The sequence below is a fragment of the Quercus suber genome, unplaced genomic scaffold (assembly GCF_002906115.3).
Source record: "Quercus suber isolate HL8 unplaced genomic scaffold, Cork oak 2.0 scaffold_255, whole genome shotgun sequence".
Lineage (NCBI taxonomy): Eukaryota > Viridiplantae > Streptophyta > Magnoliopsida > Fagales > Fagaceae > Quercus > Quercus suber.
The window spans coordinates 11,030-23,709 of record NW_027069711.1 but is presented as its reverse complement, the minus strand read 5'-3'; the positions used below and the strand labels follow the sequence as shown (position 1 = coordinate 23,709).

General features: G+C 35.6%; 1 protein-coding gene across 1 annotated transcript; it reads left to right on the top strand.

Moving 5' to 3' along the window:
• Positions 1–231: 231 nt before the first annotated feature.
• Positions 232–1,795, top strand: LOC112009927 (E3 ubiquitin-protein ligase PUB24). Its single transcript, XM_024042283.2, has one exon. It carries the CDS (start codon positions 428–430, stop codon positions 1,661–1,663), a length of 1,236 nt encoding a protein of 411 aa, XP_023898051.1. The 5' UTR covers positions 232–427; the 3' UTR covers positions 1,664–1,795.
• The last annotated feature ends 10,885 nt before the right edge of the window (positions 1,796–12,680 follow it).

Sequence of the window (12,680 nt, the reverse complement as noted above, 5' to 3'; positions counted from 1 at the left end):
TAAAAAAAGGGATTAAAAAAAACATGTGGGACCATCACAGGGTGACCATTATAAAATGTGTTCCACGTGGTTTTTGGTGAGGAAGTTGGAAGACTAGTCTTATCCCATGCAATTGCCAATGTGAGTTACATTGTTTCTCGTGGGGTTGACCATCCAAGTTGCAACGAGAAACTATGACCAGTAAAACAAAGAAAAAGTGTACAAAGAACTTGGTGTCTGGCGTTGTCACTTTACTTTCAAACTTCCAACTTCAAACACTGCCATTAAATATTAGCCGCTTTCTCTTACCATTGCAAACGTATCAGATAGTCTTTATTTTCCTTCCCCAATCTTCAAACTATTATCCCCCATTATTCTCAAACTTTTTTCTCCATACAGCTTTAGAATTTTTCCTATTCTTTAATCAAAGTTGCAATAAACTTCTAAGATGGAAGAAATTGAGATACCTCAATACTTCATTTGTCCCATATCTTTACAAATCATGAAAGACCCAGTTACAGCAGTGACAGGCATCACATATGAGCGTGAAAGCATCGAGCAGTGGTTGAGATCAGCAAAGCACAACACAACCACGTGCCCTGTCACAAACCAGCCATTGCATAGAGACTCAGACTTGACGCCAAATCACACGCTGCGTCGGCTAATCCAGGCGTGGTGCACAGCTAATGCAGCAAAGGGTGTTGATCGAATTCCCACACCGAAAGCTTCTCTCGACAGAACCCATGTACTGAAACTTGTGCGAGAGCTTGGAGTTGGTCATTTGTATGTAAACGCATTGAAGAAAATGGAAGCCCTGGCAAGAGAGAATCAACGCAACAAGTTGTGCATGGCTGAGGCTGGTGTGGCTAAGGAGTTGTGCTTGTTAATCATGAAATGTTTTAGAGAAGGGAGTACAATTGGCCTTCAAGAAGCTCTTGGAATTCTTCATCTTATATGGGGTTCAATTCCGAAACCGGAGGTTAAGATTCTTGTTAATGAAAACTGTGATTTTATCGACTCGTTGACATGGGCTTTGCACTGTGAAATTGATAATCATGTTCTTGTGAAAATAGAAGCAATGTTAGTTCTGGAAAAGGCAATTAAAGCTACAAATTCAAGTCGATTGGAGCGGCTAAGGCCTGAATTCTTCAAAACCATTATAATGGTATTAAGAGGAAAAGTACTTTCTCAACAAGCTATCAAATCAGCCTTGCTTGTGCTAATAGAAGCATGCCCTTTGCGCAGAAACAGGTTCAAAATCGTGGAAGCCGGTGCAGTTTTCCAGCTAATTGAACTCGAACTCGAAAAAGCTCATGAAAAGAACATCACTGAGCTAATCTTTAATGTTTTGGCACAATTATGCTCAACCGCTGATGGGAGAGAACAGCTTCTAAGACATGCAGGAAGCATAGCAGTGTTGTCTAAAAGAATCCTCAGAGTTTCTCCAGCCACAGACGACCGAGCTCTTCATATACTTTCATTGATTGCAAAATTCTCCGCAAGAAATAATGTTATTCAAGAAATGTTGAGGGTTGGAGCTGTGACAAAGCTTTGCATGGTGATGCAAGCAGATTGTGCAACATATCTAAAAGAAAAGGCAAGAGGGATACTTAAGTTACACTCTGTTGTGTGGAATAATTCTCCATGTATTGCTGTATATCTGTTAACGAGGGAGCAGAGGTAATAAATATTTGGGTACTTTTTTTAGACTTTTCTTCTTAATTGGTTTTACCATTATCTTTTTCTTTGTATCAGTATCCAAGCAACTGTATACTACAGCAATTGTTGACCTTTAATTGGGGTGTCAATTTTCTTCTTCTTCTACTCTTTTTTTGTTTGTTTTTTGTTCTTACTTTCAAATTATCTTTTTGCAACTAAGCACCGACCATTAACATAGATATGGGAAGAGTCGAATTCCTCACATTTAAATCATGTGATGTGAGTGTCAATCAACGTGTCGAAAGGGAAACTTCGTATAGGAACAAAGAGAGAGAAAAAAGGGCCCTGCGTACGAATTCTATAGCATAAAAACCCTTCTACAGAGAGCGATAGTGTTTTTCTTCGATTTTTTTTTTTAAACCCTTTTTTTTCCCCTCACTTTGCAAATAATAAGTATATTTTAGCCTATTTTCAACAAAATGCAATTAGCAAAAAGCCAAATAAGCTAATGTTAAACGCATACTGGTAAGTATCTCTAATCCCTCTTTAGTCTAATATCTCAGAGTTACGCTCCCATAACTACAATTATGTTGCAACATCTAAGCAATACAATCTAGTAGCATTAGGCTCAACAAACGAATTGGGTTGGGTCTGCTTAATCAGATTACGTGAAGTAGGAAGATCCTAACTTCTTGTTTCTTATGGTGTCAAGGTTAGATGATAATGATTCTAAAAAAAAAAAAGGTTAGATGATAATGGAGTTGACTAGTTAAGTTATAGATTGAGGTTTCCAAATGCTATTACAACAAACAGATAAAGTTAATTTCCATACAGGTATAGAGGTGCAAAGCCTTTCTAAATAAAGTTTTGATGTTAATTTTACCCATTTAGTCATATTGCACTAATACCAAAAGTTAAATGCCCGAAAAATTGTCACATGATATATAGACATATTACTGATTAGTGTTTATAAAATCACTTAGAGGCTCATTAAAATTGTTGGCGAATGGCCGGGCTCAAACAGATGCTTAATTACCCAAATTATTTCAAATAGTTAGATTGCCTTTGTATAGGCTGATTACTAATAATCTCTTTATAGCCTTTGAAACTTTACACCATATGAAAAATATACGCATAGGCAAATTGAATCAAACATGTTGATTTGAGTAAGATATACGATAAAGTAGAATGAGCATTTCTAGAGAAGATGATGCTAATTGCTAAACATGGGGTTTCTTGATAAGTGGATGGCCTTGATTATAAGTGCATTTCATCAGACTCTCTTATTCCCACCTCCTTAATTAAAAAGGATGCAAATTTCCATCCAAGGAATTGCATCATGGCAATGCCCTTTCCCCTTGTTTTCGTTTTGTAGAGGGTCTCATGGCTCTACTGAGGCATGCAGAGTCAGAGGGAAAACCAAGTGGAGTATCGATCCAAGAATTACACATACTTTTTTGTTGATGATTGCCTTCTTTTCTACTTAGCTACTATGTAGGAGTGTTAAAGGATACAATAAATCTATAGATCTATTAAGACTCATTAGGCCAAAAACTTAAATGTAACAAATTTGTCTTTTACAACTTCTTTTTCTTTTTCAACAAAAATACAACAAATTAAAGAGATACATGGGACAATTTAAGGCAGCATTTTGTATCCCAATTATAAAATAGCATAAGAAGAATCTAGGCTAAACATCACAATGGGAAGATGAAAAAGACAAACATTCTTAGAAATTAAAGAAAAAGTACGGAAGAAATTGTAAAGGTGAAAGGAAAATTACCATCTCAAGTGAGATGTGAATTGTCCAAAGCTAAAAGATATGAAGGCGGGCTTAGGGATCTTAGATCTTTTAATACGGATCTAGCAAAATAAGAGTGGAGGCTACTACAAAACCATATATTAGTCACTCTTTTACCGAGTTTTCAAGTCAAGATACTTTTTTCCACATTATTCTTTTTTGGAAGCCAAATTGAATACAAAGGGCTCGAATGACTGGTGAATCATTTTATGAAGTAAGAATGTCTTGATGAGTGGCTTGATTGATGCTAATTTGATTGGTTGGAGATCTAATTTCATAAAGATAGTTTTTAAGTCTCATGAGACTGAGACGAACAAATTAAAAAAATTCTACTTAGTAAAAGGAGGAGAAATTAAGGATTAGTTTGGGTGAAAGCTATAATTAGGGCTATCCATAGGTAATTTTGGTTTTGATTTACTGCCAACTTATCACTTGATCTTATCACGTTGAGTTGGGAAGAAAACAAATTATTATTGTTTGAGTTGATCAACGGATTTGATGATTAGATCGACCAGATTCTTGGTTGAAACTGAGAACCAAGTCTTTCTACGATTCTTTTATCAGTTTGGTTTTTAAAACTATGTTGAAAACATCTAATTGTGCCAATAGAATTACAAAACTCTTGACTCAATGTTAGAATCTAGTCCAATAGAAGAGGATGAAATGGAACCCTTGGATCTAAACCCACAAAAGGCTGAAATGGTACTTAGACAACATGAATATAGCTAGACGGATTACCAGCAACTTTGTTTCTTACTAAATATAACATACATAAACCAAGTTGTTGGATCTACTCAGCCTTAATAATTGAGAGGGTAGAAAAGTAGACAGTAACATCTTTTAATTGTAAACCACGTGGCTAGAAATATTTTCAACGAGAGATCAAATGCTTTAATCGTATGCAACTACGCTGTATCTAATTGGCTGCTCAAACTGGCTGCTTTGACTGTTCTACCTAACTTATGAACAGTCAAATGAAAAAAGCCTTAATTTTATTTATATCTTGTTTGATTGACTTATGACTACGATGGGTTTTGGTTTATATATATATATATATATATATTGGTGTGGATTGATAAATAAGATATAGTTCCAGAAAAAATCGACAGAGTAGATAGGCCCCGTCCATCATTGCTATTTGGATCGGCTGGCTTCTCTTATCAATAAAAATATACATTAATTTACTCATGACACATCTCAATAAACTTTGAAATCATATTATTTTCTCTCTTTCGTCTAAACTCATGCATCAAAAGATAATTAAAAAATTAAAGAAAATCCTTTAATCAAATCAATACCAGCACTCAAGGAATATAATAATGCTTTTATTCATGTTGACGAAGATGCAACATTTGAAAAATCTTTTGTCTCTATTATTCGTTCAAATATTTCTCTAGACAAAATAATACACTGTTGACTCCGCTGATTGTTTGTTGCCCTACCCAAGTGGAAGTGGATACCAATTTTGCAATTTTGGAAGAAAAGGACAAAAATGTAAATTGCTTTTTTTTTTTAAGGCTGTAATTTATTAAAAAAACTTAAGAAATGTCAGTCATGTCAGCTATGATTAGTGATTACAGTATTGAGGCGTAGAGGAACATCCTCCATCCACACCGAAAACCTACTAACATGTTTTGCATGTCTAACAATGTCATGAACCGCTGAGTTGCCTTGTCATCTGGTATGAGAATATTAATAAGCATAGAAAGAGATTGCTAACAATTGAGCTTATTCAATCAAATGGCCGTAGGCAGCAAAGGAAGCCTCCTCACTCTTCAAAGCATTGATAATTAACTCTGAATCTCCCCTAAAATGAGAGAAGATAGCCCAATGTATTTAGTAAAAATTAAAGCCTTGACAGCTGCCAAGGCTTCAATAGCAGCCACTTAGTTAAGAAGAGAAATCTTTTCAGCCATGGAAGCAATTACTTGACCTCCCTCGTCTCTGATCACCACACCTATGCCAACCTCATTGTCATCTTTCAAAATTGCACTATCAAAATTAACCTTAAAGAAATTGTTTGGGGGAGGTTTCCACTTGACCCTTTAAGAAACTCGGTTTACTGCATCTAAAGCTTTGGGAGGAAAAACTCGAAGAAAATTATCATTAGTTGCAATCACAACAGGAATGACTTGTTCAATAGGAAACAACGTATCACTTATTCTCAAAAGGTTTCTTCTATGCCATAAAGTCTAGATGATCTATGCAAAGAGGTCAAGATTCTTCCCCTCTATGTTAAAGATATATTAGCCTATTAGTATAGACCAAAGCCTAATTCTATTTTGTGTGCAACCTAATTCTCCTACTTGTACTAAAAGTCTATTAGTAAAGTGTGTAATCTACTATACATACATATGTTATGGTTCATTGTAACACAAGATTTGTACTACACTCTAATATATTATTGATGTAGCTCTTTAGGATTTCCTCTGTGAATATAGGCCATTAGGCAACCTTATGTGTTATTATGTTCTATACTTTATACTTCCACTTCTACATCCATACTAGTATATTCAACATGGTATATCAGTGCTAATATTTAATATGGTATCAGAGCCACCTTCCTGTGGCCATGATTTTCTATTATTACAGTGTATTTAAGAGCAATTTTTGTCTTCCTCAGTATTTTTTCACTACATTCATCTTCTTTGACTTCCCACTGCTGCCATCAAAACTCTCCAATATAATTATGCCACCATTAGAAGTCACATCAACACTGCAAAACTATTGCCTTCCTCAAACCACCATCACAGAGCCAAATTTCATTCAAGGGATCTTCTCAGCCTTATCAAATCTCAAAGTTTCATCAAAGTTTCATCTTGAGTTTGAGAGAGGGTGCTAGAAATATATTAGCCTCAAACCTAATTCTATTTTGTGTGCAAGCCAAGTCTCCTACCTGTGCAAGAAGTTTATTAGTCTAAAGTTTAATTTACTATATATACATATGTTATGATTCATTATAACACAAGATTTGTATTACACTAATATATTATTGATATACCTCTTTAGGGTTTCCTCTGTGAATGTAGGCCGTTAGGTTAAACTACATAACTCTTGTGTATTATTGTGTTCAATACTTTATGTTTCCGTTTCCGCATCAATACTAGCATATTCAATGCTAATATTTAACACTCTAAAGACATTTTGAACTAACTCACCAAACCAATTGAAGTGAGTGCAGGACAGAAAGTTCCAGCAAGAATTCGAGTCCCAAACAGGTAAGAGCAGAGGGTATTGCCAAAGAGCGTGTAGAACATCTTCCGAGGCTTGTTGACAGTGGTCATAGGTGTCCTCCAACAGTTTCTATGTACCAGATTTGTTTTTGCTGGTATATATGGAGTTACGAATTGCCCTCCAAAGAAAATTTATGACTTTGTTTTGAATAGCCAACCTCCATACTTTTTGGCTTCGGTTGATCCACTTGTTTCATTTATCATGGTATACATATGCTTTATGGCCTGTTTGGATGTTTAAAAAAGGAGGGGGGGGTAGAGTAGAGGGAGGGAGAGTAATCTAATTACTTTGTTTGGAAGTTTTTTAAGGAAGAAGGGGGAGGGGTTTAGAGGGGTTTCAACTCCCTCTAGCCCCCCATTTTTAATTCCCCCAAATTGGAGAGATTTGGAGGGAGAATAGAGTACATAAACTATTGACTAAGTAAATTACCTAATTTACCCTTATTATATTAACAAAATTACATAAGGGGAAGGGCTAATTACTCCCTTCTCCCTTACTAATTTTAAAAACATCCAAACAAGGTAGAGGAGAATCATTTTCCTCCCCTCTACTCCCCTCTACTCTCCTCCCCTCTACTCCCCTCTACTCTCCTCCCTCTCTAAACTTCCAAACAAGCCATTAGGGTCTGTCTTGCATTGTGTTTGTGTCAGGAGAGCCACTACAAAAAAGTCGACCTATACCAACGTTTTTATTTTCCGGCTACCTATTTCAGTGGTTTTAGTAAGGGAAGTGCTTCTAAAGGCGGTAGTGCAAGCCATTCCCACTTATTCTATGAGTTGCTTTAAGCTTCCTAGTACACTATGCCATGACATTGAGGCCATGATTAGGAAGTTCTGGTGGGGTCAATGAGGTACTAGAAGGCGCATTCATTGGGTTAAATGGAGTACAATGTGTAAGCCCAAGTCTCTTGGAGGCATGGGTTTTCGAGAGCTCCAAAAATTCAATGAGGCTATGCTTGGTAAGCAAGTCTGGCGCTTATTACAAAATCAAGATTCTTTGTTCTTCAAGTTCTTCAAATCAAAATTTTTCCCACATGGGACAATTTTTTATGCAAAAGCGAATAAAGGGTCCTTTGCGTGGAAAAGTATTTTGAAGGGTAGAGATGTTATTAAGCGAGGATTAAAATGAAGGATAGGGAATGGTTCAAAAGTTCGCATTTTTGGTGACAATTGGCTGCCTGGGTCTCGGCATGGCACAGTTATATCCCCTGTAGCAGATGGCCAAGCTGATGCTTTGGTTTTTAGTTTAATAAACCATGAGAACATATGCTGGAAAGAGGAAGAGATTGATAGGCTCTTTATACCTGAGGAGGCAGCAACCATCAAGGCCATCCCCCTCAGTTTGTTCAACAGAGAAGACCTTCCTTTTTAGCCCCACACTCGTGATGGGATCTTCTCGGTCAGGTCAGGCTATCGTCTTCTGTTAGAGCAAGATGAATCTGAGGTAACAGGTAACTCAAATCAGGGGACGAACATGAAGGTATGGAACTCTATTTGGGGCCTTAGAGTACCAAACCGGGTTAAGTCTCTTATATGGAGAGCAAGGACCAACTCTCTACCAACTCAAGCTAATCTGGTCAGGAGGCAGGTGCTGGATGATGAGTTATGCCAGGAATGCAAGCTGCACTCTGAGGATGTCATGCACGCGCTTTGGTCTTGCCCGAACCTAAATGATGTATGGAGAGTTCATTTCGAGAAGTTGAAGGCTGACACGGTTCACAGATCCTCCTTCCTCGAAATAGTTGACAGTGCCTCACTGGAAAAGACTTCCTTCGATCTCTTTGCTATGACGGTCTCAACAATATGGATGCGTCGCAACAAGGTCCGAGTAGGAGAAACTGCACTTCCATTGAGGCAGATTCCTTCCTCGGCCTATGATGCTCTCCAGGAGTTTCACCAGCTGCGCCCTACGCATGCAACAATCACAAGGACAGCTCGTTCAGTTCGATGGAGGCCACCTCTTGCTACTTGTGTTAAGGCAAATTTTGACGGAGCGGTTTTCTCATCTGAGGGACTAGCTGGCATCGACATTATAATCCGAAATGAACAAGGATTAGTCATGGCTGCTCTTGCACAACAAATTCTATTACCGACTTCGGTGGAGATGGTGGAAGTGTTAGCGGCTCGCCGGGCTGTGGTTTTTGCTAAGGAACTCGGCTTTGATAGGATGATCCTGGAAGGAGATTCAGTGAACACTATTACCTCTATTAATGGAGGTCACATGGAATACTCAGCTTTGGGTCATGTACTGATGGATATCAAAACATTATTCTCTAGCTTTTCTTACATTTCAGCTACACATATTAATAGAGAAGGGAACTGTGTGGCACATAAGCTTGCTAGGCGGGCTGCCAATTTTCCTTTTTTAGTTTGGATGGAGTCTGTTCCACCAGACATTTTTGAAGTGTACCAACTTGATTTGTTGAGAATGCAATAAAATAATCTCTACCCCTAAGGGGTTTCTTCTCAAAAAAAAAAAAAGTAACTGCCACTATAAACAAAGGCCTATAGCAGCACTTTCGTAAGTAGCGCAATAGGTATGGTCAATCCTGACGGTTGAGAGGTCTATAGCGGTGGTTCTAAAGTAAGTATACATATTACGGCAGTTTGAAAGCACCATAATAGGTCTTATTTTTGGGAAATCAATTTTTTATTTTTTATTTTTTTATACATGGTCTATTATGGCGGTTTTTAAAACAATTTGAAAGTGTGGAATAGATTCCTGTATTCTTCATTGATACTAATTTATATCTATATTTTGAATTGATACATGTTTACAAGTACTCGTGTAAGAATAGAGATAAAATTATATCAAAATAAAACAAAAGAAATTAAATAAAGCACAAAAGAGAAGAGATAAAGTTGAGGTCAGGAATGACAAAAACTGAAGTTTCTGAAGGTCAACATTTATAAGGTTTAGAAAATACCAAATTCTTATGTTGGAACTTGGAAGCATTATCTATAGATTGTTAATTACATGCTAATATATTAAGACTATATTTCTATTTGGATTAAATAGCTATGAACATCAATTCATAAATAGTTGAAAAAGACGCTTATCAAAAAAGAAAAAAAAAATTGAAAAAGACAACCACATAAGGGGAAATACATAAAATAAAAAGTATGAATTCAATAATTAACAACATTTTCCTTGATCTTATTATATATTTCCATTTCTTTAAAGGTCAGCTTGAAAAGACTTTTTAAGACATATGAGTTATCCCGTTTGAAAAAATTCACTTAGCTATAGTTGAAGATTTGACACTTATAATTTCTATCTATCACAAAGTTATCTCCCACATGATGTGATTGGGTACACATAGCATCCTAAATTCTAAAAATCCACATCTTGTTAGCACTATATTATGGCATTGTACTACACACTAGATTCATGAGAATTTATAACAGAGAACCCTAACTCTTGGTTAGAAACATCACCACATTTATGCTTACAAAGGTAAAGTTCCTCTTAATTAATGCTCCTATTATATTGGCTTTCACAATATGTTGAATTCCATTAAGAGTATAAACTCATAATTCACAATGTAACTGTTATCACTTTTTAAGACAAAGGAGTTATAATACCTTAGGTTCACATGACATGCATATACATTTGACAAATTTACACTTGGCTTAATTTCTAAGTTGAGACGTAGCATAATTCCTAAATTAGTTTATAATCACTAATGCCATATTTTGAGATTAGTTGACCTCTCTAAAACATAAAAAGTTTTGTATCTAATTCTTCAGAACCACATATAGCCATCCTTATCCACATATAATGGCTGCATGGCAATACCCATGTGTTGCCATTTTGATCGACCTAGGTGCTTGGCAACACACGTGCTCTAAGGATAATCTTTCCATGCGTTCTTATAATTTTGGGGTCCCTTGCATACTCTAGACTTTTCTCTTTTAACTTTTAAGATGGGAAGATCGACAACAATGAACTCGAGGGACCTCAAGCTACTTAGATTTCACAACCAAATTGGATAAAAGCCAGTTCCTTGGTGTAAACCAAGAATTATGTTGTGAAGAGAATCTCAAACCATGCGACAAACCATAGCATGGTTGAATAATGGGTGTGGTCTTAAGTCTCAACATCAACTTATTTTGATGTCGAGGCTTCCTTGTTACTGGTCTTGAAGTCCTTAGTGTCAATATGTCTTCTATCACTCTACTTCATTCGAGCCAAGAAACTCACACTGTTGTAATTCAAGACTATTTTGATGATAAAACTCATGGCTTATTAGTTATTCCTCGTCTAGAGCCAAAAGTGAAAGTGTAACTTGCATGAAAATGCCAACCTTGACACAATGACACATGCTGCAACATTAGATTAAATAGGAAATTAAAGGCATATAGTGTGGTCATATCGCCTTATCTTCTTCACTCAGTTGTCTGATTAGGTATTATTATTATTGTTTAATTCATTTATTTGTTAATCGAGTACTATTACGATTTAGGAGAACATACAACAACATGTATATTCCCCTGCAAGGTTGGGAAGATATTTTACAGCAAGAGGGATTTGTCAGTAAAATGACACGTTCTGCGCCTTCTGCATCGTTGCAACGACTAGTAAAATGACACGTTCCATTATCGATTTCACTTGTTTAGGGTAAGAAGCTTTGCTGCTGCCATGTTTGCGTTAATTGTGATAGCACTGTTGAATATAATAAGCTAAACGACAGTGTAGCACTACAGCCTTTTATTAAAAGATGATCAAAACGGCACTGTAGGCAAGATTTAAGAGAAGAAAACAAAACTGTGTCGTACTAGGCAATAATGATGTTGCATAAAAAAATTAAAAAAAAAAAAAAAAAATGCCCTTCTAAATCGGATTAGGGATCCTTGTCCTCACAATCATGATAATAAAAATTTAACATATAATTACATTTGAAATTACTTAAATAATTGATAGTACTCTCAACTCGAGGCTGTCATTTCGCATTCTTAAGTACATTGCAGTGGACCAAAATAGACCAAATGCACCCAAGTGGGCCAAACTGGACTAAAATTGACCAAATTAGATGAAATAGACTAAAGCGGACTGAATTGGACCATAATGGACCAAATTGGCTTAAATGGACTGAATGCCAAACCGTAATTAGTAAACATATCTCCAATATATATATATATATATAATAAAGTGATATAAAACCAATTCTTAATCTATGATAAGTAATGTATTCCAATGGAATGGAAGTGGTTTGTTATTGAAGTAACATTAATCAAATTTGTTATAACATTAATATTTTTAACTAAATTACTATGAATTCATCTATGATTTTATGTGCATGTTGAAAGTTTTATTCAAGTTGAATTTGGGACCGTGTAGAGAAAGTTGGTACATTACAAAAAAGCATATTAGGAAAATCACTTACATGTACTTCTTCCGTCTTAGTTTGTTTGTCCTTTATTCCATTTTAGAATGTCCTAAAATATTATCTTATTTCTAAATATAAAAGTCATTAATTTACTAATGTTCCTATTATACCCCTAATTTATTTTCAAAACTATTTGAAAAGAAAACTAATAAATATTTTTAAAAAATCAATCTAATTGGGGTACCTTTTTAGTTGTCTCATTAAGAATAACTCTTTTAAAAATAAAAAGCTGATAAATTTATTTAAGGGTAGTTTTGTAAACTTATACATTTTTATAAGACAGACAAGATAATAAGTGATATTTCCTTAAAATGTTTACTTTTCAAACAAGACAAGCAAATTGAGACGGAGGGAGTAATATTTTATATAAAAAAGAAAAAAAATGGGAAAAAAACCTTTTGCTACTAGGGCATTATTATCTCTATCTCTTGAAGTTTATGAAAATGACATATGATTCTCTAAATAAAAGGGAAAATGGACCCTTTAACTTGGCTCTAAATACTATAATAGCATACGAATATGAATACAGTGGTGGAATGTGAATTTTTTCTTCTTCAAGTGAGTATAAACTAAAAATAAATGAATGGTGTTTCTGCCCATGGTATTGTTATTAAATGT